At 37.9% G+C, this 25820-nt stretch overlaps 3 protein-coding genes across 3 annotated transcripts; 1 reads left to right on the forward strand and 2 right to left on the reverse strand.

Annotated features, from left to right (window-relative positions):
- Positions 1-3270: 3270 nt before the first annotated feature.
- LOC6639760 (U6 small nuclear RNA (adenine-(43)-N(6))-methyltransferase) lies at positions 3271-4890 on the reverse strand. Its single transcript, XM_002062879.4, has 3 exons — positions 4653-4890; positions 3963-4588; positions 3271-3898 (listed from the first exon to the last, which is right to left on the reverse strand). The coding sequence occupies exons 1-3, from the start codon at positions 4761-4763 to the stop codon at positions 3745-3747; spliced, it is 891 nt and encodes a 296-aa protein (XP_002062915.1). The 5' UTR covers positions 4764-4890; the 3' UTR covers positions 3271-3744.
- Positions 4891-5140: 250 nt separating this feature from the next.
- On the forward strand, positions 5141-5694 carry LOC6639759 (DNA-directed RNA polymerases I, II, and III subunit RPABC4). Its single transcript, XM_002062878.4, has 3 exons — positions 5141-5353; positions 5419-5511; positions 5590-5694. The coding sequence occupies exons 1-3, from the start codon at positions 5296-5298 to the stop codon at positions 5610-5612; spliced, it is 174 nt and encodes a 57-aa protein (XP_002062914.1). The 5' UTR covers positions 5141-5295; the 3' UTR covers positions 5613-5694.
- A 2385-nt stretch (positions 5695-8079) lies between these two features.
- Positions 8080-25463, reverse strand: LOC6639744 (protein charlatan). Its single transcript, XM_047009978.1, has 8 exons — positions 25083-25463; positions 14019-14365; positions 13529-13948; positions 13428-13483; positions 12172-13179; positions 11586-11789; positions 11150-11446; positions 8080-10766 (listed from the first exon to the last, which is right to left on the reverse strand). Exons 2-8 carry the CDS (start codon positions 14259-14261, stop codon positions 9011-9013), a joined length of 3984 nt encoding a protein of 1327 aa, XP_046865934.1. The 5' UTR covers positions 14262-14365; positions 25083-25463; the 3' UTR covers positions 8080-9010.
- Between the last annotated feature and the right edge of the window lie 357 nt (positions 25464-25820).

Raw genomic sequence — 25820 nt, forward strand, 5'->3', positions numbered from 1 at the left:
GTCTTTTAGTAAAATCGTGAAAAGTATTTTGCTCAATCGAATAGGTATTATTCAAATCCGCTGTAGAATTTTTATGCAAGATATTAATAAAAGGGATATTTTTAAGTAAAAGGTTGTAAAGTCGCTTGTTGCTAGAGATTGGCAACATTTAACAAAAAAATATGTTGCAATGTTAGCGGTTATGATCGTAGGATATGATCGTATGTTGCCTACCACGTATCTTGGGTTCAGGGCATGCAGCCTCTCTTAGGCAGCCTCTCTGGGTGCAGAGAGACAGCCAAGAATTAGAAAATTGTTTTTATCTATGCAAATAAAGCAATAAATATTCTCCTGTTGCTAAGGGAATGCTTTCTAATGGGAGAAAGAGAGAAAGGCAGCAGTGTCTATAGTACCGTTTTAGGGAATCCAGGATGGCGGCGTGGTGGGTACACCAAGCGTCTGATTTTATAGGCTTCGAAGTTGTTGTAGCAACCCGTTGGAGGATTGATTACAAATTTGTACATGGTCAAAGTGAGATGTGTCAAGTCAAGTGGTCAAGTGATAAATAAAAGTAAAAATGAAAAATACCGAAAAATTTAAATTTATAAATTCAACAAAATTATATAATTCAAATCATTACTGATCCAAAAGATTTACATCTTTTGTTAAATTGCAATTATTTTTGGTTTCGGAGTGCTTAAAAGTAATAAATATAGTTATTTGTGCCAAGTCCCCAAGACAGGGAAACCATTTTTTTGTCAAGGCAATACCCAAGCCACATAAGCATAACGAAAGCAACATACATACTTGCACTGACGGCCACCGTATCATTTGCACATTCCCGAAAGCGCTAATCGAATATTGACCCCAAAAGATGCATACCTACATACAAAGATATCTGACAGCTGATCGAGCGAAATCTATAAGTATCAAATTCTATTTTACATAAACAAGAGAAAATGAAAAAACTAAGCTTCGCCCGAATGTATACGTAGGATGTCTATTTTTTTAGTTAAGGTAGGATTAAGTATAGAAAACCTAAAATTAGTTAGTTTTTTTTTTTGTCGATGGGTTAAATACTCTAAAATAAAATTATTAAATCTGAAATATGTAATTGTAAAGGTAATCAGCAACAGGCAGCTTAACTAAGTCAGCAAAGAAAACGTTCATACAAAGAAAAAAAAGAAGAATAAAATCACTTATATTGTGAGTTAAATTGAAGAGATATCACTTACATTAATAGGCTCAAGAGAAAATTATGTTACAGGGTATGCATAGTCGGTACTAGTTAGAATACCGCAGTACGGAGAAAGCGCTTTCGACGTTGGATAATGAAGCTGTAAGTTATATGCACACAATATTTATTTATTTACGGAAAAAATGTTCTTCACCTCTAGCACCTGCTCTGTTCTTTAAAATAAACCATGTAACTTAAACGTTAAAAACAAGAAAAAAACCAAAAACAAGCCAAGAGATATTTTCTGATCATCTAAAGTTAAAGATTCAAGCGGCCGATGATCATAGGAAGGGTGGGCAATTTCAATCACAGAACCACCAGTTGTTGCGAGCATAGAAATGCATCTTGCATTATCAGCGTATGAAATTCTATCTTTCTTTTCTATCTTTGATTTTTTTATTCTCTCTCTTGTCACATGCACGCTCAATTTTAATAATAGAACAATGAGAAAAGCAGGCAGGTCGACGAAGAAATAAATAATTGTGGTAACTGGGTTTCGGCAGAACTACAACCCCTTGTCAACGAGCTAGTGACGGAAATCTACAGCGTGCCGATATCCAGTTGCTTCATGACCAGCCAAGACTATACGTCAAATTTCCTCTATAGTATATATATATATATAAGGGCTGTCACCAAAAAACGTTTTTTAACAGTTACTTACAGTAATGACAATGATTAAAGGTACATTTTACAGTTCATATTAATGTTTATTTTGTTTATAATTGGATTAACCTAAAGTGGGTTTAAAAATATCTACTAAAATCCTGCATCCAATCATTCCAAGTGCCCTACATCAAGTCTATGTATTGTTAGATTCCTTTTAAGCTTGGGTTTTTTCAGACTAGTTAATTATGAATAGCCAAAAGAAAAAAAACTCAAGTCCAACGTCCCAATTTGTAACCAATTACTTAAAGCAAACACCTGGCTACAAAACAATTTTCCTCGCCTTGCCTGCCTAGTTGGTTGAATGCTATTAAAAATGTATTACAAACATAATTTTTCTGCGCTGTTCTAAATTTATTTTACGATTTGACCATAAAAAAGGCAACCAAACAAACAAACCCAGGTCAAGTCGAGTGTAACGGTAAAATCCCAATTGAAATTAACTCGCTTACAAATATCATGACGGCAACGATGAAAGCAAACCAATTCAATTTGACGGTTTTTCATTCTCATTCTCATGGTCGTTCGGAATAAACAATAAGTACACTACGTGACCCCGACCGTGTCTAGTTTTTAACACTTACGAGCCAGGCGAAAAAAAAAATTTTACGAATAAACAAACAGAAACAGGATAAACGAGCATGTGTATGTGCTTCCCAAATTATGGTAATAGCATGAAAAATCAGAACGTAAGACAGAAAAAAAAAGAATCCACAACATTTTTGTGGCCACACCTGCTGAACGAATATCCCTTAGAGTAGTATATGACGACAGCCCTTTGAAATCATTTGTTTTGTGAACTTAAAAGCCACAATTCTTGCATTTTAATTACTTTGTTTCTTACACCTTAACGTGTGGAAATGCCATAAAGGCAAAACCAAACGCAAACCCAAAAAGACAACACAAGAAATAAAACACGAAAAGTGTACGGATAATGCCAAGTTCCATATACACTTACAGGCGCATAAGGAAATTTAAGGCTCGACTATATGATCAAAAAAGAAAAAAATCCCAAAGGCATAAAATCTGCAGGGGACATACACATTAGTTCTCTAAAAATGACTGAAATTGCTCTTTATATAATTTAGAGGGAAAAAAACATTCTTTTTAAACACTTAAATTGTTTACTACCATATTTTAATATTTTTTTTCTTTATTTTTTGTTTATAAATTTCTACTTTTTCTGCCTTAGAAAATAGTTAATAAGACATATAATATCTAAATTCGGTATTCCATATTCAATTCAATCAAGCGGAGATCATTAGGAAATTAAATCTTAATTTGGTTTGATATTGACCTCAATAATCCTTTGTTATTAACCCAAGACTTTACTTTTTTCTCGGACTTGACTTTTCTCTTTATAAAAATTATTAAAATACACATTACCACATTTATGTTGATACAAATTGTATTGTAAATTACAATACAACTCTACTAAAGGATATATTTAAGACATGCTCTTTAAAACTTTAATTTCGATTTCATTTCGAAATGAAGGTGTAATTATATGTAATACAATTACTTACCTATTAGCAAAATGAATTCAAAAAAATTATTTAACACAATAATTAAAAACATCTAAAATCCTTTAAAAAGAGTATATCGAGGTATTAATTAAAAATAACAGAAAGACCTGAACTTGTAAAACCTTAAGGTGTGTAGGAGTAAAACGTGACGAAGAAAGGGCGGCGATGACCACGCCTTCAACCCGCTAACCCATGCCCAGGTCCACGTGCTGTGCGTGTTTATGTTGTGCAGATGATAAAAAATGAATACGATAATTTCCGTTTTGAGCCCAAAAAAAGTGACCACGAACATGCAAATTTGCATTTAGAGGCATAGAGAAAAAACGGTGAACGTTGAAATTAAGCAAACTGTTGATAGCTCCAGGCTATTGCCCAGCGCGTGGTATGTCCTTGATGAAATTCTGTGGTGGCCACATGCTCAATGCCTCGCTCTTTCAATATGACCAATATTTTGGGTACATTGGCTTTGACTCCCAGCATGCTCGTGAATATACTGCAAAGAACAGTTGTAAAAAGATTAAACTCAATGAACGGTTAAGAAAGATGATGGAGCTTACGATATGCGTTCTTTATAGATTTCACTTTCTTCTATGATGCACTGAACAAACTGCACTTCGCCACCTGCACAACTTAGCTCTTCAGCGCTGCCCGTTCTTGCATTATTTGGAGCCGGACGTCTCTCAGGATTACGTGAGGCTCCACCCATAGGATTAGCCGAGTTCGAGTCAAAAAACGGAGGATTACATAGGCAAAAGCAATAATCTTGCTCATCGATGGCCGTATCGAAATAAGTTTTAAATATATCTGTCTTATCCGGTTGGGCGTAGACTTGGATTAGGCCGTCCAATTGATTGCGTTTAACATTTTCTCGAGCATATTCGATGTTCTGGGGCTTCGATTCCAGAGCCAACATTTCCCATTTATTCTTTTTGGCTGCCAGCAGGGAATATATACAAGATGAACCACATCCTATATCAATGCCCCGCACTTTGGAGTTTACTTTTCGTGCCCCTAGCAAATCCTCCAACCATAAAATATAATTTAAACGTAAAGCCAATGTGGGCACTAAACTTCCAGGAGCAAAATCCACATCCAATTGAAAATATTCTTTTAGAAGGACTTTGGTTAGTTCACGTAATGTGCGTTCCTGGCGAAAGTTTACTGTAACCTTGCCCGTCAATTCCTAGAAGAAGAAACATTGGTTAAGTATGGAGGTAAATGAATAGTTATTCATTTGCAACACTTACCAATGAGCAAACGTTTCGAAAGTCTTTGTATTTAATGGCCAATTTTGTGTAGTCAGGTGGTGAGCGCAGCACATTGCGAGGGTGCATTTGATTTTTCTTAGATCTAACCATTACTGATGTTTAAGAAAATGTTCTTTATCTAAGAGTTCTTATAAATTGTTTGGTTTCATATATTTAAGACATTTCACCCAAAAAAGCAACCATGATCTCGTCCGCCACTTTTTAAACAGCTGTTGGCTCTATAGCGAGTGAGAAACAAACACAAACACCCCCTATTAGCGGGAATTCGCCTCACTTTATAGTTTAATAATATTTGTAAGTAGATAAGTTTTAATAAGGTTTAATAATATTTGTAAGTAGATTAGTTCTAATTTAGTTTTTACTCATTTTGTATGTATATAAATAATGAAATATAATAATAATGTAAATATAAATATATGACACACATACCTGTAAATATTAAATATTTTTCTCTCAGTGCAGAATTCGCCGGAGCCGTTCAAAATTGGCCATGCGCCCTAAAATCTTGCCTATTCGCCGCAATATAACAAGACCACACAACAAGAAAACTTAATTAAATTTGCACATTTTTATTACAAAACGTTTAAAACAAAACAATTTTTGTGAATAAACCCGTTTAAATATGTCGGAGCCCAGCACCAAAGACAGTGTGAAAACCGCCATGACTTATATTTGCGGAGGTAAGTTTGGCGCCCTTTCTTATGTCCTCTTTGTGATTGAAATTCTTGTTTTGTTTTATATTTAGAATGCCATCACGAAAATGAGATGAGAGCACGTGATCCCATACGTTGCCGTGAATGTGGCTACCGCATCATGTACAAGAAGCGCACCAAGCGTCGTAAGTACTCATTGTTGGAAAGAGGCGCTCCAATGACTCTCAAACTGTCGAATCTAAAACTTTAATACTTTCTTGCAGTTGTGGTCTTTGATGCACGTTAAATAGCAAATCCAGTCTAAATGGCTTGGAGGACACATAGTTTGTAGAAAAACACCTATTATTAAATACACTTATGATGAACTAGTTGTTTAATCTTGTTAATTGTGCAAAATTGTAGAGGTATGTGTTATGTATTTGTATACGATTTCTATGGAGTAATCCATCGCGAGGTTTACCATCATCCAACGCTAGTTGAGAGATTTGAACTATAATTCTTCTTAAGTTCCGTCCCTTGCTGTTGCAGAGATTTCTGCACAGCGTAATTGTCCCTTTATGGAACGATCAATTACATTTTTTTCCGCACATTCTGCCGTTTTATGAGGTACAGGTACTTTCACCATAAACTTTATTTTCGCATTCTCTAATATGATCCAGCAGTCATGCGAAAAGTTATGTCAAAAGGACAATTTACTATTCTTTTCTTCGTCATTTTGATAAAGCGGGCACAACGGAATAGATGTTTTTCCAAGCCTTCACGCATGAGTCGATGGTTCTTGTCAAGACAACAGGTTACAATATCGTTAAAGGAAGCTCCAGAATTGTTCGATATATCTTGTGGGATTTGCTATTGCTTTCATTTAAATAGTAATAATTTAAATAGTATAATTACAAATATTAAGATAGCCTTCTAATATTAGGATAGCCTTCTAATACCTAATAATATATAAGGATGATTTTACAGCATTTAATAAAATTTCTGACTATATACGAATCTATTTTAAATCCTCTTCCCGATTAAAATAGTGATGAATAAGCTTATTTTCTGGTCCTAAGTCGGGAGAAAAAGCCTCTAGTCTCGTCGCCTCTTGCATATGACTCCTGCTTTTAATCAATATCGACTACTTTTAGATTTATATTTTTATCATGTTTGGAATTCGGCTTCGATTTTGTTATAATATTTTATATATATTAGATTAGTCCCCTCTTAAGCAAATATGATAATATTTAATTTTTTAATCAACAAATGGATTTAAAATAGTTGAGTTTATGTTAAACACAATCATGCAGTCCTGATTCTATAAGTTTTGAGAATGACTAAAAATCTTCAAAATTTTAGTTGTCAGCATAAATTCCGTTTAACCGTTGTAAGTATGGTATAGATTTAATAACCATAATATAACATGAAATCGAAAAAAAAGATGATATATTTGGATATTCTAAACAGAATGTTTCAAATGTTATTTTAAAGGTGTGATACAACCTAAATATCATTAAAATACTCCAAAAATAAATAATTTATTTAAAGAAAAATAAAGTTGATTACAACACAGGATACCTTACAGAACAGCGTTAACTCCGTTTACCAATGACCTTTTCGAAAGTAATATCAAAAACATAAACAAAAATTAATAAAAACCAACTTCATATTAACCTTTAAAATTTGGTTAATTTCCTTAAGTTTATTCGTTTTTTTTTTCCAATTTTAAACAGAGTGTTTAATTCTTTAAAAGAAACCTGAAAATCCCTTTTAAGTTCCAATAAAAAAAGACACTGAATATTCTATATTTAAACTAATTGTATCATTTATTTTTTGACATTATTTTGGAAATATATATGTATATATAGTTTTTAAACTAAAAAACACTCACATTACAGTTATTGTAATAATCTTCTTGAACTCTTCTTTTACTGTTCATTTTGCTTAAATAAAAGTTTTTTAAAGTAATTTGTTGTTCATTTCTGTTTCTTTGTTTTTGTTTTTTTTTTCGTACTCTTATTTTGTTTTCGTTTCTCTTCTTAAATGTCTTTTTTCGTCTCAAAAATTTTGTCTAAATGGCTTTATTATCCAAAAATTTATTTTACTTAAGATTTTTTAGTTTTTTTTTTTATTTTTGTGTTGTAATAAATTTACTTGTTTTGTTTTATTAAATTTTAGTTTACCACATTTAGCAAAAACATACACACACATACATTTTACACTAGAATTGTTTACATATCTTTTGTTGCAGTTTGCATTAAATTTTCATCATTTTAATGGTAATAATAATATCATAATTATTATTATTATTTCCCCGACACTTTTCAGTCAAATTGTTTTGCATTTTGTTTCAGTGTGGTAAAGACTCGCTTTCCATTTCGTTTCTCTTCTTTTGTTCCTTTTTGAGTATTTTTTTAGTTTTGTTTTTTTAAAATCATAAATACAACTACACTTAAGTACATTATGTGGTTATTTTTTTTTTTTTTTTTTTTTTAATATTGTGTTCTTTTTGTTTTTTTTTTTACTTGGGTTGTTTTTTGCATTTTTAATATTTATATATGTATAATAAATTGTTCTTCATATGCAGTGAGTGTTCATTTGAGAATGAATTATATTTCTGTTTTGTGGCTTGAATCCTGCTCGATGAGATAAGAAAACTAAAACTAAATGGTGTTTCTTTAAAAATAAATTTAAATAATAAGGCAAATATGTGTTATGAGGTTGGGTTTCCTTTTCTTGCATAAATTATATAAAACAAAAATGGCAAAAAATTCAGCTTTGTAAATGGCAAATTAAAGCTTTTTTATATACTTCACAATGTTATTTTAATTATAATATTAGTTTAATAATAAATGTAATAAGTAATTGGAAGGGGTGTATTTGGAGCATTAAAGAAAACTGTCAAACTTATTTGATGGTTGCTCAGTTTCAAAAAAGTAGGATTGGGTTTAATATAGGGAGTTTTGTTTTAAACTTTCGATACGTGATTCCAATAATTGAATAATGGATTATGAATGTTGAAACAATCAATTCGAATGAGAATATAATGATTAAATCAATTTTTTTTGGCAACCAAAAAATGTGTCGTCAATTTTGACGATCTGAATGGAATATAAATAAAATTATAGTAGAAAACGGTTAACAAACAGATCATTTCATTGACACAAGTTTTGGTTTGCAGAAGACCTTATGGTTTACATGCTCAAAACCTGATTATATATATTGCAGAATATATATACATATACGACAATTTTGTTGCAAAAACCGATTTCCCTATTAAATTTTAAGACTTTTTGTTTACAGAAATTATATGGAATTGCGTACACTACTCGATTTTAGAACAATCCCCGTTTAATAACTAAATTATAAAGAACTAAATTATATATCTTTTTGACTGTACTTTTTGCTGTTTCCATGTTTTTGTGGTTTTTGTTTTGCATTTTTTTTCGTTTAAAGAGAAATCATATTTCAGGTACATCACAACTTAAAATTTAAAAAATAAATGCATATTAATTTTTTGTTTTTTAGAGAAAACTATTTTCAAATATGGCAAAATAGAATTGTTGTTTGAGACTTAATTAGTTTTTGTAAAATAATAATTTTTACAATTCTAGTCTCTGGGCAAGCAAAGAGAATTTGAGTGAGTTTTTTAGTGAGTCATTCAGTCAACTTTCATAATTTTGTGTGTTTGGGCTGAGATTTTCAACCTTTATGCTTGAGACGCCTGTGAAGAGCAAGACTGTAGCGCTCCTTAAATTGAATGCCGCCACAAGGCTCACATTTAATAGAGCTTCCTTTTTGACTTCCCCGATGCCGCCAATATTGATGGAGAGCCAAAGATCCAAGTGTGTGATAGTTGAAGCTAATGGAACTACTATTTCTGCCCATTTGATTGCATTTAAGGCAACCCAAACGATGATGAACCATGCGATTGAGGTACTTGTCTCGCAGCATAGCTATCACGGCCTCCGGCGTAAGGCGTATCTTTTTGGGTTGCGCCTGTTTGCGTGAACTACGGGCCGATTCCATATCCGATGACTTTTTGCTAAAATCCAAGGGGGCAGTTAGATATTCCTGCTTACTGGCTGCATCAGCTAAGAGTGGTAGCAGAGTGGCCAATTGATTTAGAGATTTGCGTGAATGTACGGTGTTGCTGCTGGTGTTGTTTGTGGTGCTTGCGGAGGTGGAGGAGTTGGTAGTGCTTAGTGGGGCGTTCTTTTTAGGACTTTTCCGGGGCGCAGACAAATCCAGTTGTCGTTTGAGCAGAGAGCTGGCTCCTGATGATGTCTGTGGTGATTGAGGAGGAAGAGTAGAAGCTATTGGGGTTGGAGGCGATGTCTTCATGGGCGGACCTGACAATTTGGGTGTTATGGTCAAAGTGATATCCTCTTTGTTACGCAAATATTCTATGTACTCCTCCGTTTCGCTAAGCAATCGACGGCGCTTTTGGGGCGATGGTTCTACCACCTCCTGTTGGCCCGTTGTCGTGGCTGTGGGTAATGCAGCCGCTGCTGCTGCCATTAATAGTGGCGTCTCGGCTGCATAATATTTATTGATAATATCTTTAACATAATTTTGAAATTGTGTGCCAATGCGATTGAGATTCTGATATTCCATTTGTGTTAAGAATGGTGTTTGATTCGGTGGACTACTATTGATTGATGATGGTGTGCCATTTGTTGTGCTTGGCGATGCAATTGTGGTTGAACCACTACCTACATCCATCATAGATGAATTCTCCTTATTATCCTGATGGCGTACGGCATTTCTATGCAACGACTTTTCTTTATAGTAATTGCTATAATTGTTGTTATTACTGTGATTATTATTATTTAATTTATACGCGGGAGACGATTTAATAAGCTGCACTCGATTCTCTTGATCCTCTTGATCAAGGTCATGTTGATGATGATGATGGTGATCCTCTTGATTTTCTATTTTAATTTTTCGCTTACTGGCGAGTAGCTCGATGGCCTGCTGCTCGTAAGCCGCTGCTTCTAGAAATGCCGTTGCCATCAAGGACTTCTCCTTCATCAACTTGATATTTGGTTTAACATCATTAACATCATCCTCATCTAACTTTACCATTAGCTTCAATGGTGAATTACCCGATAGATTATACTCATCGCTAGATGATGAAGATGCCGATGAAGGTGTATTTTCATCATCTTCACCCGTGGATAGTTGACGGGTACGTATGCCAAATTTCTTGTTGCTATTGTTGTTATTAATGGAGTGTTGTTGGAGTTGTTGAGTGTTGTGGTTGTTGTTATTGCCCATATTGCTTAGGCTATGCAGCAGGGCTGCCGCCTCTCGAGTCGTCCATTGTGAAGGCAGTTTATTATTGAACAGGAGTTGATGATTTGCTGGTAGTTTCAACTCGTGCACGCCTCCCGCTTTATGAAAATCCTGAGCGACCGAAGCAGTATTACGACTAATTGCATCCATTTTTAGTAGACTGTAAAAAAAGATAAAAATTATAAATCAATAGCTAGTCAGTATAACAAAAACATAAAAATATATCAAAATAAACTAAATTAAACAAACATCCCAACAGCAGAAAAAAAATTTTTTTTGACGAAGCTAAAAAATTAAAATAATCAAATTTTTTTCTCAAAAAAAAAAACTTGCTTAAAACAATGAAATGGGCCAAAGTATAGAAAATTAAGAACGAAATTATGGCAACAATGCGAAAACAAAAGGAAAAGAAAAAATGGCTAGTTATTAGCAACAAACAAAAAGAACTCAGAACAATTTAGCTAAGGGATTAGGCAACATAATGCAACAAAAATTAAATGTGTGCGAAAAGCTAAAGTAGCATTTCAAAGTCCAAACAAATACCGCGCATAGTCCTCCGGATCGCTGCCCTCGGCCTCCAAATATTGAAATAAACGTTCCGAGCCGCGTTTTTGTGTTGCGGCATTTGGTAGACCGCCGGTTAATAGATCATGGGGTGGTATCAATGAACCATTGGCACTTAAGCGCCACCCGACCATTGATGTAGGATTCACAATTATCTCCTGTAGGGGTCCGCCAGAGATGTTATTACCACCGCCACCGCCAGAAACGCCAGTATCATTGGTTGTTGTCGTATAAATGGTAACGGCTCCACCATTGGAATTACCAATATTCTGGCCACTATTTGGGATGCAGATGATGTTGATGATGATGATGGGCAGCGAATGAAGAGAACGAGGGGAGAAGGTAGGAAGTAGAGTAACACTTGAGTTAGGAACGTTGTGCGCGCTTGGGGGATGCTTTGCTGTGAGAATGTTACCCAAAAGCGTTGCCAGCATTGTGGAACGTATTCAGTTGATTATTATGGGCCACCAGGGTATTGCCAATCGTACGCAAGACATTCAAGTTTTGGCTATGTGTTGCATTGTTGTTGTTGCCATTGGCATTGTTGCCATTGCTATTGCCATTTCCTGCTGAATTGCTGCTTGGATTATTACTTCTCGCTGGTCGATTATCATGCGGACTGATTGAAAAATTAAGAGATAGAAAAAGAGGGGGAGAGAATGCGGGGGAATCGGATGGATGTTTTGATTGTACGTTTTGCGTGTGTGTTCAAAGAGAGTATAATGTAAGAAGATTGCTGTTAAAAATGTATTTTTTTACACATATTCCATTGCCTATTTTTGGGGAAACTGCAATTCCTTAAATCTAAATAACATAACGCCAATTTGTTTCCTTGGGGTTTTAAAGTAAAATTTCTAAAGAATCGTTGTGAAGTTTTATGAAATGAAAAGACGGACCAGACAAAAGTAATCGCCGTTTCAAGTATGTAAGTCACATTATGAACCAAGAAAAAGGTTATTACAGTTCCCCGTGAAAATCAAAATATTAGAAGAATAACTTACTGAACATCACTCATATGAGCCTGGAATTCCTCCTGTGTATCCGCCAGATAGGAGCACTTGCTGCATGCCCGTTTATTATGGACCTTAAGTACATGTGTGGCCAAACGTTCCGATCGGGCAGCCTTATAATCACAAAGCAGGCAAACAAACGGCTTTGTATGCGTATTTAGGTGACGCTTTAGTCCCCATTTATCAGCCCCGGACCAGGGGCAATAGCAGCAGGTGAAACGTTTCTCACGTTTGGGTTTCAAGAGACCAGATGAACTACTGCCACCGTTTCCGCCACCGCCACCACTTGAACCAGAACTAGAGCTAGCAACTGGTTGTTGGGCATTGTTCATAACAGCTGCCACATGGAGGGGTAACACTGAACCATCATCCAGTTTCTCTTGCTTCAGTTGTGCCAACGGCATCTCAGTTGCCGAAGCCACCGCTTCAATGGTCTCAACAATGCTCATGCTGGTCGAGGTGGGATGTCGTTGGGCCTCTAAAAAGGCATTATCAATATTAACACCAGTGGCATTTATTGTGACATTTCCTCGACCGCCCGAATGATGATGAGATTGCCCGCCGGAACCACTGATCGAACTACTACCAGACGATACATGTCGTCGAGTCTTATTGATATCATACTGGAGTTCTCTATGCATTCGAAGGAAATGTTTTTTCACATGATCCGCACGGTTGAATTGCTTCAAGCAGGCATAACATTGAAAAGGCTTCTCATCCTTGTGGATATTCTCGTGCCGTGTGTAAAGATCACGACGATCTGTCGAGTAAGGACAATGGGTGCAGGCATACCGTTTTACTATATGCACACCATTAGCAGCGGCTGCCTGAGCCTGCGCCGAAGATTTTTTGCGACTACCGCCAGAGGAGCTGCCGCCACTGCTGCTTGTGGTCGCTGAGGTGGGAGTCGATTGGGCTAGATTCTGTGCACCGGCTGCATTGGTCGATGTGGAGGGACTGGCATAGACTAATTCAGCAGCATGCTCTTGACGATGTTTTCTGTAAATAAATTAGAAGAGAGAAAGAGAAAAAAATTGGTTATTAAGCTGATAAAGGCAATAGGTAATCGATCCTAGCGACTCCGCGCTCTAAGCTCTAATAGCCGCTCCCACATTTACTTCTCTCTTCACTTAGAACCTTCAAGTTTCATGATTTGAATTTGATTTGCCTGAGTTAGCTTAACTCTTTATTTCACTCTCGCTCGAATGTATTTGATACTTTAAATACTTTTTTGATGTCTTACTCACTTGGACTTGGGCGTACTCTGATGTTGCTGCTGCTGCTGCTGTTGCTGCTGTTGTTGCTGCTGTTGCTGTTGTTGCTGTTGCTGCTGCTGCTGCTGACTAACTTGGGCATAACTTTGTAGCTTTCCACCAGTTGTCCATTGAACCAATTGTGGTTGCTGTTGGTCTGCTGTGGCTACTGCACCATCTTGTGCCCAACGTTGCTGGTCGGATGCCTTCAGCAGACCAGCCGGACCAGCAGCAAAACCGTTTTGCATTAGAGCAGCGAGACCAAAGGCTGTGCTAAGATGATCCTCGGATTTGAAACCGCTGGATGCCGGCACCACAGCAACACCAGCACCACTGTTGCTGCTGCTGGCTGTGACTACCACAGAGTTGCCGGACTCTGTCTGTTGTTGCTCTTGGATTACATTTGTGGCCTGAGTAGAGGCCACGTTATTGCTGTTATTGCTTGGATTTGAGCCACCGGCACCTGCCTGGGCTTCGTATTCAATGCTAGGCGCTGCCGAGCGATCAAGTTGTTGCTAATAGAGATAGAGAGAAAGAAACAGATGTCATTCAAAAGTACTTTGCCGTTATAGCCATTATACTCACCAAATTCGTAAAGGAACGCTGTTCCCCCTCCGGTACTGCTGTGGGGCCACTTGTGGCCACTTGTGCCACTGGTGTGCCAAGCGTATGTAAACCGTTTCCGGTCTCTTCGCCGTATAACTTTCGTGTGATTTCCTTAAACATATCTTCATAGGTTGCCTCAACATTTGAGGACTGTGTGCTGCTGCTCGCTGCTGGTGGAGGATGACCGCCGCTGCTGCTGCTTATGGGTATTAATGTTGCCATGGTTTGGCCTTGATTAGCGGGCGTAGCGCTACTCGGTAGTTAACACGACAACAACTACGGCTGCTACTCTTGCTCAACTCTCCGCACGTTGCACACTTTGAAAACTGCAGGAGAAGAAGATAAAAAGAGAAAAAGAGTTTTTTAGTCAATCTGTGTCTAAGTTGAGGCCCAACAGCACATCCGGTATTCAGTTCTGGGAATTGCTAAACTCTCTGACACATCAATGTTGCTTTTGCTGTTAATGTGTGTGATGGCCCGGTATGAAGCTGAAGCTGGGCGGAGGCGAGAGTGCGCGTGTGGGTGCGGGTTATGGGGAGTGGGGGCGCGTAGGGAACTTGTCTGCCTTGGAGGCGCTTGCGTGGGGGTTTCGGGTGTTTTTTTTTTTTTTGTGGTTGATGGCGTCGTCCCAGCATCAGCATCAACTGAGTCAGCATTTGAGCGCTTTTGTTTTTGTTTCATACGATTCTTTTTTTAAATTAAAGGCGACAAAAGTTTCGAAAGCCTGTTGAACGGAATTTATGTGAGGCACAAAGGATGGCTATCAATCTGATTAGCATGTCTGGCATTTAAAAGGAAAGATCAAAATAATGATATAACCTATAAAAATATAAATGATTTATTTCGCTTATTGAAGGTATATGTAAAAAATATTACATTAAGGAAGTAAGAAATCAAAGGAAACGTCATTCCTACGATTTGTAACACGTCTTTGAGTTTCGGTAGTTTAAGGGAAATGATGAAAAATCTAACAAGTCTGGATTTCTTATGGGTATATCCACCCTTTTCATATCCATATTCCGTCAGGTGGTTGTTGATATAAAATGTTTTTGACACATTTGCCACCTGTACTCATCATTTGACTTAAAGCGACCTCACCACAGAGCAACAACTCTGGAGCTCAGGCTTGGCGGCACAAGAGTGAAAAAAAAAATTAAATTGTCTTTTTATTTTGCTTTTTGGCTGCATATATTAATAAATTTACCACCTTGACGTGCCCACTGACTGAATGGCGGGGGGAACCAACCCAAAAAAAAACCCATTGAGAGCAGAGCACATACAGACACAGTGACACAACAAAAGCACCGACAAGATGATTTCGTCTTTGATACAAAAGGGTAAAAAGTGGCTAGGTGAGGATTTGGGTGGGTGGTTGGTTGTTAGATTTCCTTCATTCTGTCCCTCCTTGGGCCACATGTTGCTGCTGCGCCTTATTTTTGGACTCTGGCGACAATTTTTTGTTGTTGCTTTCGGGTTTTTTTTTTTTTGTTGGGAACGTTCTATGGCCCCGAGCCAACAACTGACGGAGACACCCACGCCCGGTGGCTCCTCAACACCCTCCTCCACCTCACAGCAGACACTTTATTCCTGATCTCACCCATTGGCCCACCCCCACTCCTGTTTCTCTTAAGTTTCGTTTCGGGTTGATTTTTCTTATGTGTGAGTTGATTTTTTGTTTGGTTTTGTTTTTGTTTTTTTTTTTTTGCTTATTTGATATTTATGCTTCGTGTGCTTTTTACAGTTGGGTGTTGTTTGGTTGCCTCCATGGGGGCGTTCGATGCTGTTGTTGTTATTGTGGTTGTCGTTGCTATTCAGGTCTCTCCCCCTAATCTGACTGTGACTCTGGCTCTGGCTTTACTTTGAGTTCAACTTCTCTGCGTGTGGCTTTTGCAAGCCAAGGGCATCACTTTTTATACCATACACCCATAGGGTGAAATGGTATATTAAAGTCGCCAAAATGTATGTAACAGGCAGAAGGAAGCATCTCCGACCCCACAAAGTATATATATTCTTGATCAGGATCAAAAACCGAGTCGATCTAGCCATGTCCGTCTGTCCGTCCGTCCGTCCGTCCGTCCGTCCGTCCGTCCGTATGAACACCTAGATCTCGGAGACTATAAGAGCTAGAGCCACCAAATTTGGTATGCAGTCTCGTGTAGTATGTACGCTTATCGAGTTTGTTTCAAATTTTTGCCACGCCCCCTTCCGCCCCCAGAATTTACATAAAACTGTTTTTCTTAAAAAGTATAGCAGATAGAAACATCAAATTTGGTTTATATACTCGTTTAGTTAGCGCGCAGAAAATAATTGTTCCAACTTTTTGCCACGCCCCCTACCGCCCCCGGAATTTACATAACTCTGATTTTCTTAAAAACTATGAAAGCTACCGACATTAAATTTGGTATGTAAGTTAGCTTAATAGACGCGCAGATATTGACTATTTAAAAATTTTGCCACGCCCATTTCCGCCCCCGAAAATTAAACAAAACTGATTTTCTCGAAAACTAACAAAGCTAAAGACACCAAATTTAGTATGTATATTGGCTTAGTATGCGCGCAGAATACATATATTTTAATATGTTGCCACGCCCACTTCCGCCTCCATAATTTAGAAAAAACCGATTAGCTCTTGCAATTTTTTGACCGTCGCGATCAAATTTGGCAAACTAATAAATCTTATCTATTTCTATCAAACTACCAAATTTGATTGAAATCGGACTAGAAACATACAAAATATACGTATGAACGTATTTTGCTACGCGATCCATAAGGGCAGAATTGGCCGTTGGCTAGTGGCGGCGCTAGAGTGCTTGTGTGTTTGTAGAGTGAGCGAGATAGCAAATGGTATGAGGCATGTTAAAACAATTTAGTAGACATACATTTGGTTTTCGAAATTTTAAATATTTGTTTCACCTGGTGTATGGTATACCCAAGTCGGCGAGACGACTTACTTACTTCATTTTCTTTCCTTTCTTGTGTTCACATTTGTTGTTGTTGGCTTGACTTTGGCTATGCTCAAGATCATGACTTCATTTTCTTTCATATGTGTTTGTGAGTGTATGCACAGCAGGAAAGTGTAAGTGTTTGTTTATAAAAATGGTACACAATTAATCTCAACATAAGATTTTGTTTCCACTTAATGGCCTATAACTTTAAGTTCTGTAAATTGATGACTCTACAAGTTGTAAGCCGGGTTCATGACACTCTATACCAAATAAAAAATGTAGCTTAACTATTTAATAAAAAATATATTGAATAGAGTGAAGTATTTGGGTCTGATTTCTACTGATAGATACATTTGACCAAGCTGCATTTATATTTTTAAAAATTTACAAATTATCATTTTAGACACTGACTCATTGAATGGCTTACTTAAGTGCTACTAGTTCGAGTGACGAAATTAATGATGGGGTTTTCCACAGTAAAAACCAATAAATTACTTTTATCTTAAAGAGCTAGTAGGTTATTTACTGCAAAATAAGATGTGTTAATTGTATTTGTGGATCTCTCTGGATCTCTAATTGTAAAAACAGGTGTATTTTTTTGTGTTTTGCACAATACATTTTTGTAGCGAAATTTAATATAAATGTGTACATTACACTTTATATACTTTATGTTTATAGTACCTATACATTTTTATGTGCAAAAAGCCAAAACATAAACATAGAACAACATGTAATGTGCAGAAGAGACGTCATATTTTTGACATTTTTGCATATAAATATTTTTAATCATCTTACCCAAAAAGGATTTTGGCAAAGAAAGAAAGAATCAAAATTCTACAAAGAAATGTCCAAAAACTAATGCGATACGGGACCCCAATATCTGGGGTCAACTGTGTACGCTTTTTGTTTTTTTGTGGGTGGAAGAGAGAGAAACATCAGTCGGGCAACAAACTATAGACGGTCAGACGACATGCGTTTGCCAACAGCAACAACAACAACTAAAACGCGCGTGTGGGAGGCAGGGCAAGGCAATAGCAACAACATCCGCTTTGCTAATAACCAAGCAGCAGAAAAGAAAAAAAAACCCCAGCCACCGACAACCGGGAGTGGGCTGAAAATGGGCGCAACAACAAAGAGAGCCAACGTCGATCAGGCGACGACGCCGATGCCAAGTTGGGGGAGTTTTTATGGGGGAGACCGAGAGAGAGAGCAACCAAGAGAGAGATCGCTTTAGATAGAGCGCGATGCTTACACAAGAAAGCAAGAGAGTGCAAAAACCGGTTGGCGGCTGAAAAATGCCGGTTGGTGCTTTTTTTGTTGTCATGTTTGAACGCACGTCGCTCTCCCACTCCCAAAAAGACCCGTCACCCCCCACTCGTACCACCGCATCTCTCATCGTCTTAAACCACCAAAATGTAGCGATAGCACTTGGCATCATCTTATGCAGATGCTGTTAACGGTAACTTAAAAAGTATTACAGAACACAACATTCTATATATACAATACATACAAATGTATGTATATGTATGTAGTTACATACATATATAGATTGGGTGGTTGAGGTGAATGATTTGATGAACTTTTTTTTGTTTTTCTTTTATATTTGTATGTACATATATACTCTCACACTTTTCGGGGGCGTTCATCAGAAGTGCAAATTACATGCAAACACAGTCACCTACATAAACGCATACCGTAAGTTTACATGTGTACACAATTGTATGAATATATGTGATTGTGAGTGTATGTGAATGTGTGTATATAAACTTTTTAACACCCGTGGGCTGGGCCAGCATCGACCGCTGCTGCGACCTGGCAGCTCAGGGTGAGCCACAACATTTACTTGCGGTGAAAGGCCAACGCCAAAAGGGGGAGTGTAAGATGGTGAGGACAAGGCGGAAAAGGAGGGGCAGGCAAATTGCCAGCCAAACAGACATAGAGACAACAGCAGACGACGCCATCAGCTAATGACATGTTAACGCTATAGCCACAAGTTTCAACCATCAACATGAATGACCATCCGCATCCCCCTATGCCTCCTCACCAACATCACACCGACAATTCCACACGCAGTTATTAAAAAACGCTTTAGCTTCACAGCTGGCACAGTGGATCAAAACTAAATATATGTAAGAGAATTGGCGAAAGTTTTTTAGAAGTATTTCCTCAATGAGGAAAATGATGTCCTTACAATTATAGGGGAACTTATAACAAACATCAAAGGGGGTTCCAAAAACCGGAAGGATCAACATAAAAATTAACTGCAGATCTGGATATGGAATATAGTAGTTTACAAATAATCTCACTATGTTAACAAGCACTAGCAACTATGATGCGAACCCAGGGCCACGTTGTTTAGTTGCCTAATGACTGAGGCCTTTGGCCAACTCATCTTCCGAAAACTGTTATAAAATTATCGAAAGGGGAAACAATTTGACTTTTTACAAATCAATAAACCCCAAATAATAATTATTTTCCATGATTGATATAATTATAATCATATTGCGAATTCTTAACCCTTAACCTTATAGACGAGAAAATTGTCAAAAATCATTTTATAATTTTGCAATATTTCGTTTTTTAGTTTTGAGAAACTATTTATAATTTGCTTCAATAGACAAGTCTATTTTTTTTTTTTATATTTTAAAAAAGTTTTTCCCTCTTAATTAAAAAATAACTGACACTGTGAGAGTTAATGATTATTTGAAATTCATTTAAAAAGCCTCTAATCGAACCACTGTACCGTTGTGTCCCACCACTCTAAAATCATTAATGGGCAACAACTAATCATCAAAGTGGGTGGGTGTCTAACAGCGCCGTCAACTGACCACGAGCATAAGCAACAGAGAGTCACACACACACCGAAATCCATGCCGTTCGTCCCAATGATCCAACAACGAAATAAAATCTTCGATTTTATATGCGAAGCCAAATTCACAATCAACAAACAACACACACAGAAATTCTCTCGCGGACGCCCACTCTTAACTGCGACGCAGGCGCAAGCGCAGCTGGGTGGCTATACAAACTGTCTGGTGCGGTGAAGTGAGGAAGGGGTACAAGTGGGAGGTGACCGAGGGTGGCTGTTTATGTGTGGGCCGACCACGGACTATGTCATCGATTGCATTTTAGAAGAAGAAATAAGAAATACATTTTCTAACAATTTAAAGACATTTTAACGACGCACACAAAAAATGTTCGCTAAATTTTTGGTTAATCAATTTACTTAAAAATGTACTAATTTTTCTTTTTACTGGTTAGAACTTACATTGGGTAAAAATCTGATTTTCAAAAAAATTATTTATGGATGGAGAGTTTCTATGCTGCGATGAATAAAATATAAAAATTTAAAAAAAAAAATGGCGAATTGCTAGCTGTAATAGGTAATAATAAGATTCCTAATCAGGAAAATCTCCCAAAGTATTAAATCCAAAATATACAAATTCATCTATTAGTTTTAAATTTTTTTCAAAGTGGATTGTATCTAGAAGATTGTGAGAATTAAGCTTTTTACAAAGTTCTAAAACTGGTCCAAATTGCTCAAGGAAAAGTTTGCAAGATAAATTTTATAGTCTGTCTAAAATGACATTTATTAGATCGATCGAAAATCCTTAAAATTATCTACAATTCCTGATTTAATAAAGTATTTTAAAATTCTTTAAATGATGATAACTCGAAACACTCCAGAAACAAAACCTAACATTAAAATAGGCCATGGTTCCAGATAACAGGATTAACAATCACCTTTTTCATTTCTCCAGCACTTACTAACAATTTTAGTGAATTGTTTTCATCGACAATATATGTATGTATATGTATATATTTTCGTTTGGTCAAGTTGTCTGGACCAAAAAAGCAGCTGTTGCTGCTTGTCCAGGCTTTTATAGCGGCTTGAAAAAGGAAACGGAGTGCTGGTGCTGAGGGCCGAAATATGTATATATGGGCGGCAGGTGGTAAAATTTCTGTCTTTGTGTTTTTGTGGCCAGCCAAAGCAGCTGCTGTGGCTCATCGTTTTCAGCTCTCTCTCTTTTTCTCTGTTTCTCTCGGTTGCTTCTTTTTGGCGTCTTATTTTTTAAGTAGCGGTCAACAGCAATTTAATTTCTTGCTCTCTTAAAGCTGGTTTTCTTTTGTTACAAATGTCTATAGACTTACATATTTAATCGTATCGTATATACATATAAAATGTATTTGGGTGGCTGGCTGTGACTGTTTTCCTAAACACAGAAACTCTACCTCTCTCTCTTTCTGCCTCATTGGCGTTCAAGGGCAGGGTGAGTCCGCAGACAAAGTCTTTGACTTTAGCTTTTGGCAGCTGATGGCAGGTGCGCGCCCTCATAAAAATGTACGGCATCGAAAGGAGAACGACAATGATGATGATGATTATGAAGACCATGAAGGAAGAAAAAATTCAGGCTGTCCTGCAAGAAAAAAACACTCGTTGTGTTTAGTGTCAGTTGCACCATGCGCGTTTGCACCCTCCAATTTCTTCTTATGGCGCGTCTCCTTGGACTTCGGGTTTGGGTTGGGTTCTTTTTTCTTGTGAAATCTTTGCGGCAACATGTGCTCTTCTGCTTGGTCTCTCTGTCATCCATTCTGTCGGCCTTTTCCCTGTATCCTTACCCCTACTCTTCCCGTTTGTGGCAATTTATGCAGTTCCTTCATGTATTCCTTTTTAGGGGTGGTTTTTCAACCAACAACCTGCAGATCACTTTTAAGGTTGCCAAGTTGCAGGTTGCAGCTGCCATTTTGTGAGATCCTCCTTCTCCTCCTGCTTATTTGAGCCTGTTGCTCTTTGTTTTGAGAGTGAGTTTAAAAATACACTTACATCTGAACTGAAGTGGAAAGGGTCGGCCTGTAAAGTGTCTCCAATTCATTTCTGGTGTGAGTTTTATGCTTGATTATGGCTATGGCCAAATATCTTGTTCATGGATTAGGGAAGACGGGAGAGTCATGAATGACTGAGCACTTCAATCATGATAGTTTTTTAAGGGCAAGTGTTGGTGTTTTCTTTTTAATAATCAATTTTAAATTAAAGAGGTGTCAAGAAATTCAACTTCCTTTCTAACTGGGTCTAAGTTTTGTATGCTTATTTCCTCCCAAATTCTTATCTAACTTGGATTACGCTTATTTTGCTTTGTTAGTTGAGTTCTTCTGGCATATGATCTCATTTCATTCATAAAACTTGCGGCCCACGCAATGTGACAATATACCTAAACAATGGCCGAAATGGGGGGAAGAGAATGTATCGAGTGTGGGTTGTGGGGCGGAGAACGGGAACATCTCCCACATCCCATCTCGGCATGGAGTTTTGGCAGCATTGTCAGCAAAATGTAGCGTCTCCCAGCAGAAGCATATATATTTTTTGTTTGTGGGTTATCATATGTACAAATGGATTTCCAAGAAAACCACCTACCTACACATGAGAAATGCCACGCCAAGAAAAGGCAAAGCCAAGCCAAGCCACACGAAGCTGAGCCAAGCCAAAACCCAAATCCGAAAACCATCATCATCCCATGACGACGATGGAGACGAGGCCAGCCTACCCTAGCTACGACCACATTCACATAAAAAGCCATTTATATATAAATGAATATATATGTACAGACGATATATGTATACCCAACCCAAAACTAAAAACCCAACGTTGAAATGTTGACGCTGGACGCCTCTTAAAAATAACAACAACAACAGCAAGCAGCAGGCAATCAGAAGAGTAGGAGGCGAAGGTGGAGGAGGAAGAAGAGAAGTCGAAGAAGAGGAGACCAGACCCAGACCCATATTGAAATTTCACAACAACCTTCGTTGCTGTCTTCGTTGAATATTGAAAAACGGTTGAGGTTTTAGGCAAATTGTTGTTGTTGTTGTAGTAGGAGGAGGCAAAATGCGGCGGTGGTTGGCCCATAGAATGAGGCAGCGAAACGCAGATGATGATCGTCACAAGAAAACGAAGAAGCAACCAAAATATGTGAAGACGAACAAAAAACGAATGATAATAATGAAGCGGTGGGTATGAGGTTCCCTACCCCATCCCACAACTCAAAATATCAAAAACAAAAAAAAACATCGAAAAAAACTCTGAAATGAATCCTACGCAATGGGGTGGCTGCTGTTGCTGCTGCAGAAAAGGGGAAGCCAACAGGTAAAAGGTAGTAAAGAAACCTTGAAAGCCGCAAAACAAACAGCTGCTGCTGTCTCTGCTGAAACAGGTAAAACGGAGCTCTAAGCGAAAGAGACAGGGAGAGAGTAAGGGAGGGCAGGGCACAGGTAAGTTTCATTTAGACCTGGATCGGGGCGGCGGTGTAACACAGGAAATTCCTATGTGATTTTTGGTGAGATTGTTGAGTGACTGGGGACGGAGACAGTCCACCAACCAATGGATGGTTGGTCGGTGCAGCAACAACCCTCATGGATTTTATCAGGGGCTCAGTGAAAGACAGCAGCAGGTATATAGACCGACCGATCGTCCCGTTTCGTTTTCGTTGCCAAAAACACCCTCCCCACATACAGCAAATACATACTATTTCCTATATAACCCTACAACATTTCTTTACATTCGTGTGACACGACGGGAAGTGCGTAATTTAGTTTTGTGAAGTTGACTACAGTTTTTATTTTGTTTTGGGATCGCTGTTCATCATGGGAACTTGAACTTTTGGCGGGTGGAAGTTGGCGTGCCTTAAGCACATATAAGTACATACCAATGCATCTTTATATACAAGTGAATTGATAGAACGCATTTGTGAAAGCTGAAGAAGAATCGCGAAGTGTAGAAATTAGGATGGCAAAGTATCTCACGAAGGATCAAAAAATATCTTTAAAGCGATTCTATGTTTGTAGTTGAAATTTATGTCCCTAGTCTAACGATCGTCTCCATTAACAATTCTGGGGTCTTTTTATTACTCTTTTTCTTCAACTCTATAAACAGCAAAAAATTGTGAAAGAGGGTAATTGTTTGTGGGGGCGGCAACAGACAGCGAAAAGGGGAGGTGGTAGATGCAGTTGTTGTAGGAGGAAGAGGAATGCAAAACTTGTGCTATTGATAGTGGGTGGGTTGGGTATATAAAATATGCAACAGAATGCAGACAAACAAGGAAGAACTGACTCACTGACTGAATCGCAAAGTGACGGTTTGATGGGAGGCCAAAAAAAAACCTACAAAATCAACAACAAAATTTAGAACAGCAGGAGGGCGGCGGGTAGGTTCGGGTGACTAGGCGGTCAGTCGCCATGCAAGCGGGCGGCAATTAAAAGAGGGAGAGCTGCTCGAGTGAAGTAAGGAAAAGACAGACAAAGTAAACCATGTGACAAAGCAGAAAACAGAATAGGGCTAGTCGCAGCCACACACACACACACAGATACAGACTCACCCACTCACTCACATGTTGGGAAGTAGAAGAAACAGGCGAGCAAAAGAAAGTAGGATAAGTGCAAGAGGGAGTAGAGTAGGTAGATTAGGGTAGGGTAGGGTACAGGGTAGAGAGGGGGAGAATAAGAGAGAGGAAAGAGGACACCACACGCAAGCTGCCAAGGATTGATGGTAGGTTGTGTTGGTGGTGGGTTTCATCATCAGTTTTTTCATTCGGTGTGCCTGTGCCCCTTGCGGCGTAGCATTTGCGCCAAGCGAGGGAGGGACAACAACTATGGCGACTTGTTTTCGTATGTGTGTGTTAGTGTGTTGGCATCTTTTATTGTTCGTTTCGATCCCAGCTCTGAAAAGGGGTGCCCTACAGTATTTTTTTCTGGTGTTTTTTTTTTTGGGCGTTGGAGTGGCAGAGTTTTTTTCTCGTGTATAATTGGAAATTGGTTAACCGGTTCTGGTGAACGGCTAGCGCTACCTGTGGGTTGATGGGCCTTCTCTGCACATGGCCTTCGGTATGATTTTTCGATGGGTCGAAAAATTGTATAGAGAAAAAAAAAGACATACGCATACATATATAAGATGGGAGTGTATACACATATCGTTTGTTGGTGCGTATGTGGGGGGAGGATTTGGAGGGGAAACATGTGTCACTAAAGAAGGTACGCAACTTTGATGTAGAAAAAACCACTAGGGATAGACTCTTATTAGAGTCTGTTAACCTTTAATAACAATAATTACCTTTGCTCAACTGTTGAAGATGTATTAACATTTAGCCCTTTGGGCCATTTTATTTTCTTTTTGGGGCAGAATATTATTCCTTGTACAATGATTTTGTGTAATTTTGCACTTAAATATTGAAATAATTTCCGTCACACACACTCACACGCACTTAAAGACACTCAGGCACTTGAAGCATAAATTAATCAAAATGTTTTTAAATAAATTAATTAAGCGATTGCCAAAATAAAGAACGCGTTGCAATTGTGCTTAAGATGGATGTTTTTAATGCTTTTCCCTCGCGCCAAAGAGTTTTCAAAACAATTTTAAATCGGTTTTTTAAAGCGAGAACGAACCGCACACCACGAAAAATTCCAACAGACTGAGACTAACGATGACGCAGACAGCTGCTGCTGCTGGCGAAGCCGCCGACGACGACGACGAGACAAACGCACAAAGCAGCACACCGCCGCACAACAACACTGAACACAGTGGGACAACACCCATATGTATACAGGATCCCACCGTATATGACACAAATAATACATTAAATCTCTTAAGTTTAACGTTGCACAATTTTTAAGGACTATGAAGAAAAAATGCTAAAGCCGATATTAAATATTCGATAACATCAGGTGTCAAATTGCTAATGTTTGTGGCAAAATCGGTTAGGAATATTAATATTTTAGCAGGTTAGGAGCTATGAAATTTTTTCTTTAACACCAGCACACTGTGCAAGCGGCCACCTTACAAGCGAAT

The sequence above is a fragment of the Drosophila willistoni genome (assembly GCF_018902025.1).
Source record: "Drosophila willistoni isolate 14030-0811.24 chromosome 2L unlocalized genomic scaffold, UCI_dwil_1.1 Seg196, whole genome shotgun sequence".
NCBI classification, from domain to species: Eukaryota; Metazoa; Arthropoda; class Insecta; order Diptera; family Drosophilidae; genus Drosophila; species Drosophila willistoni.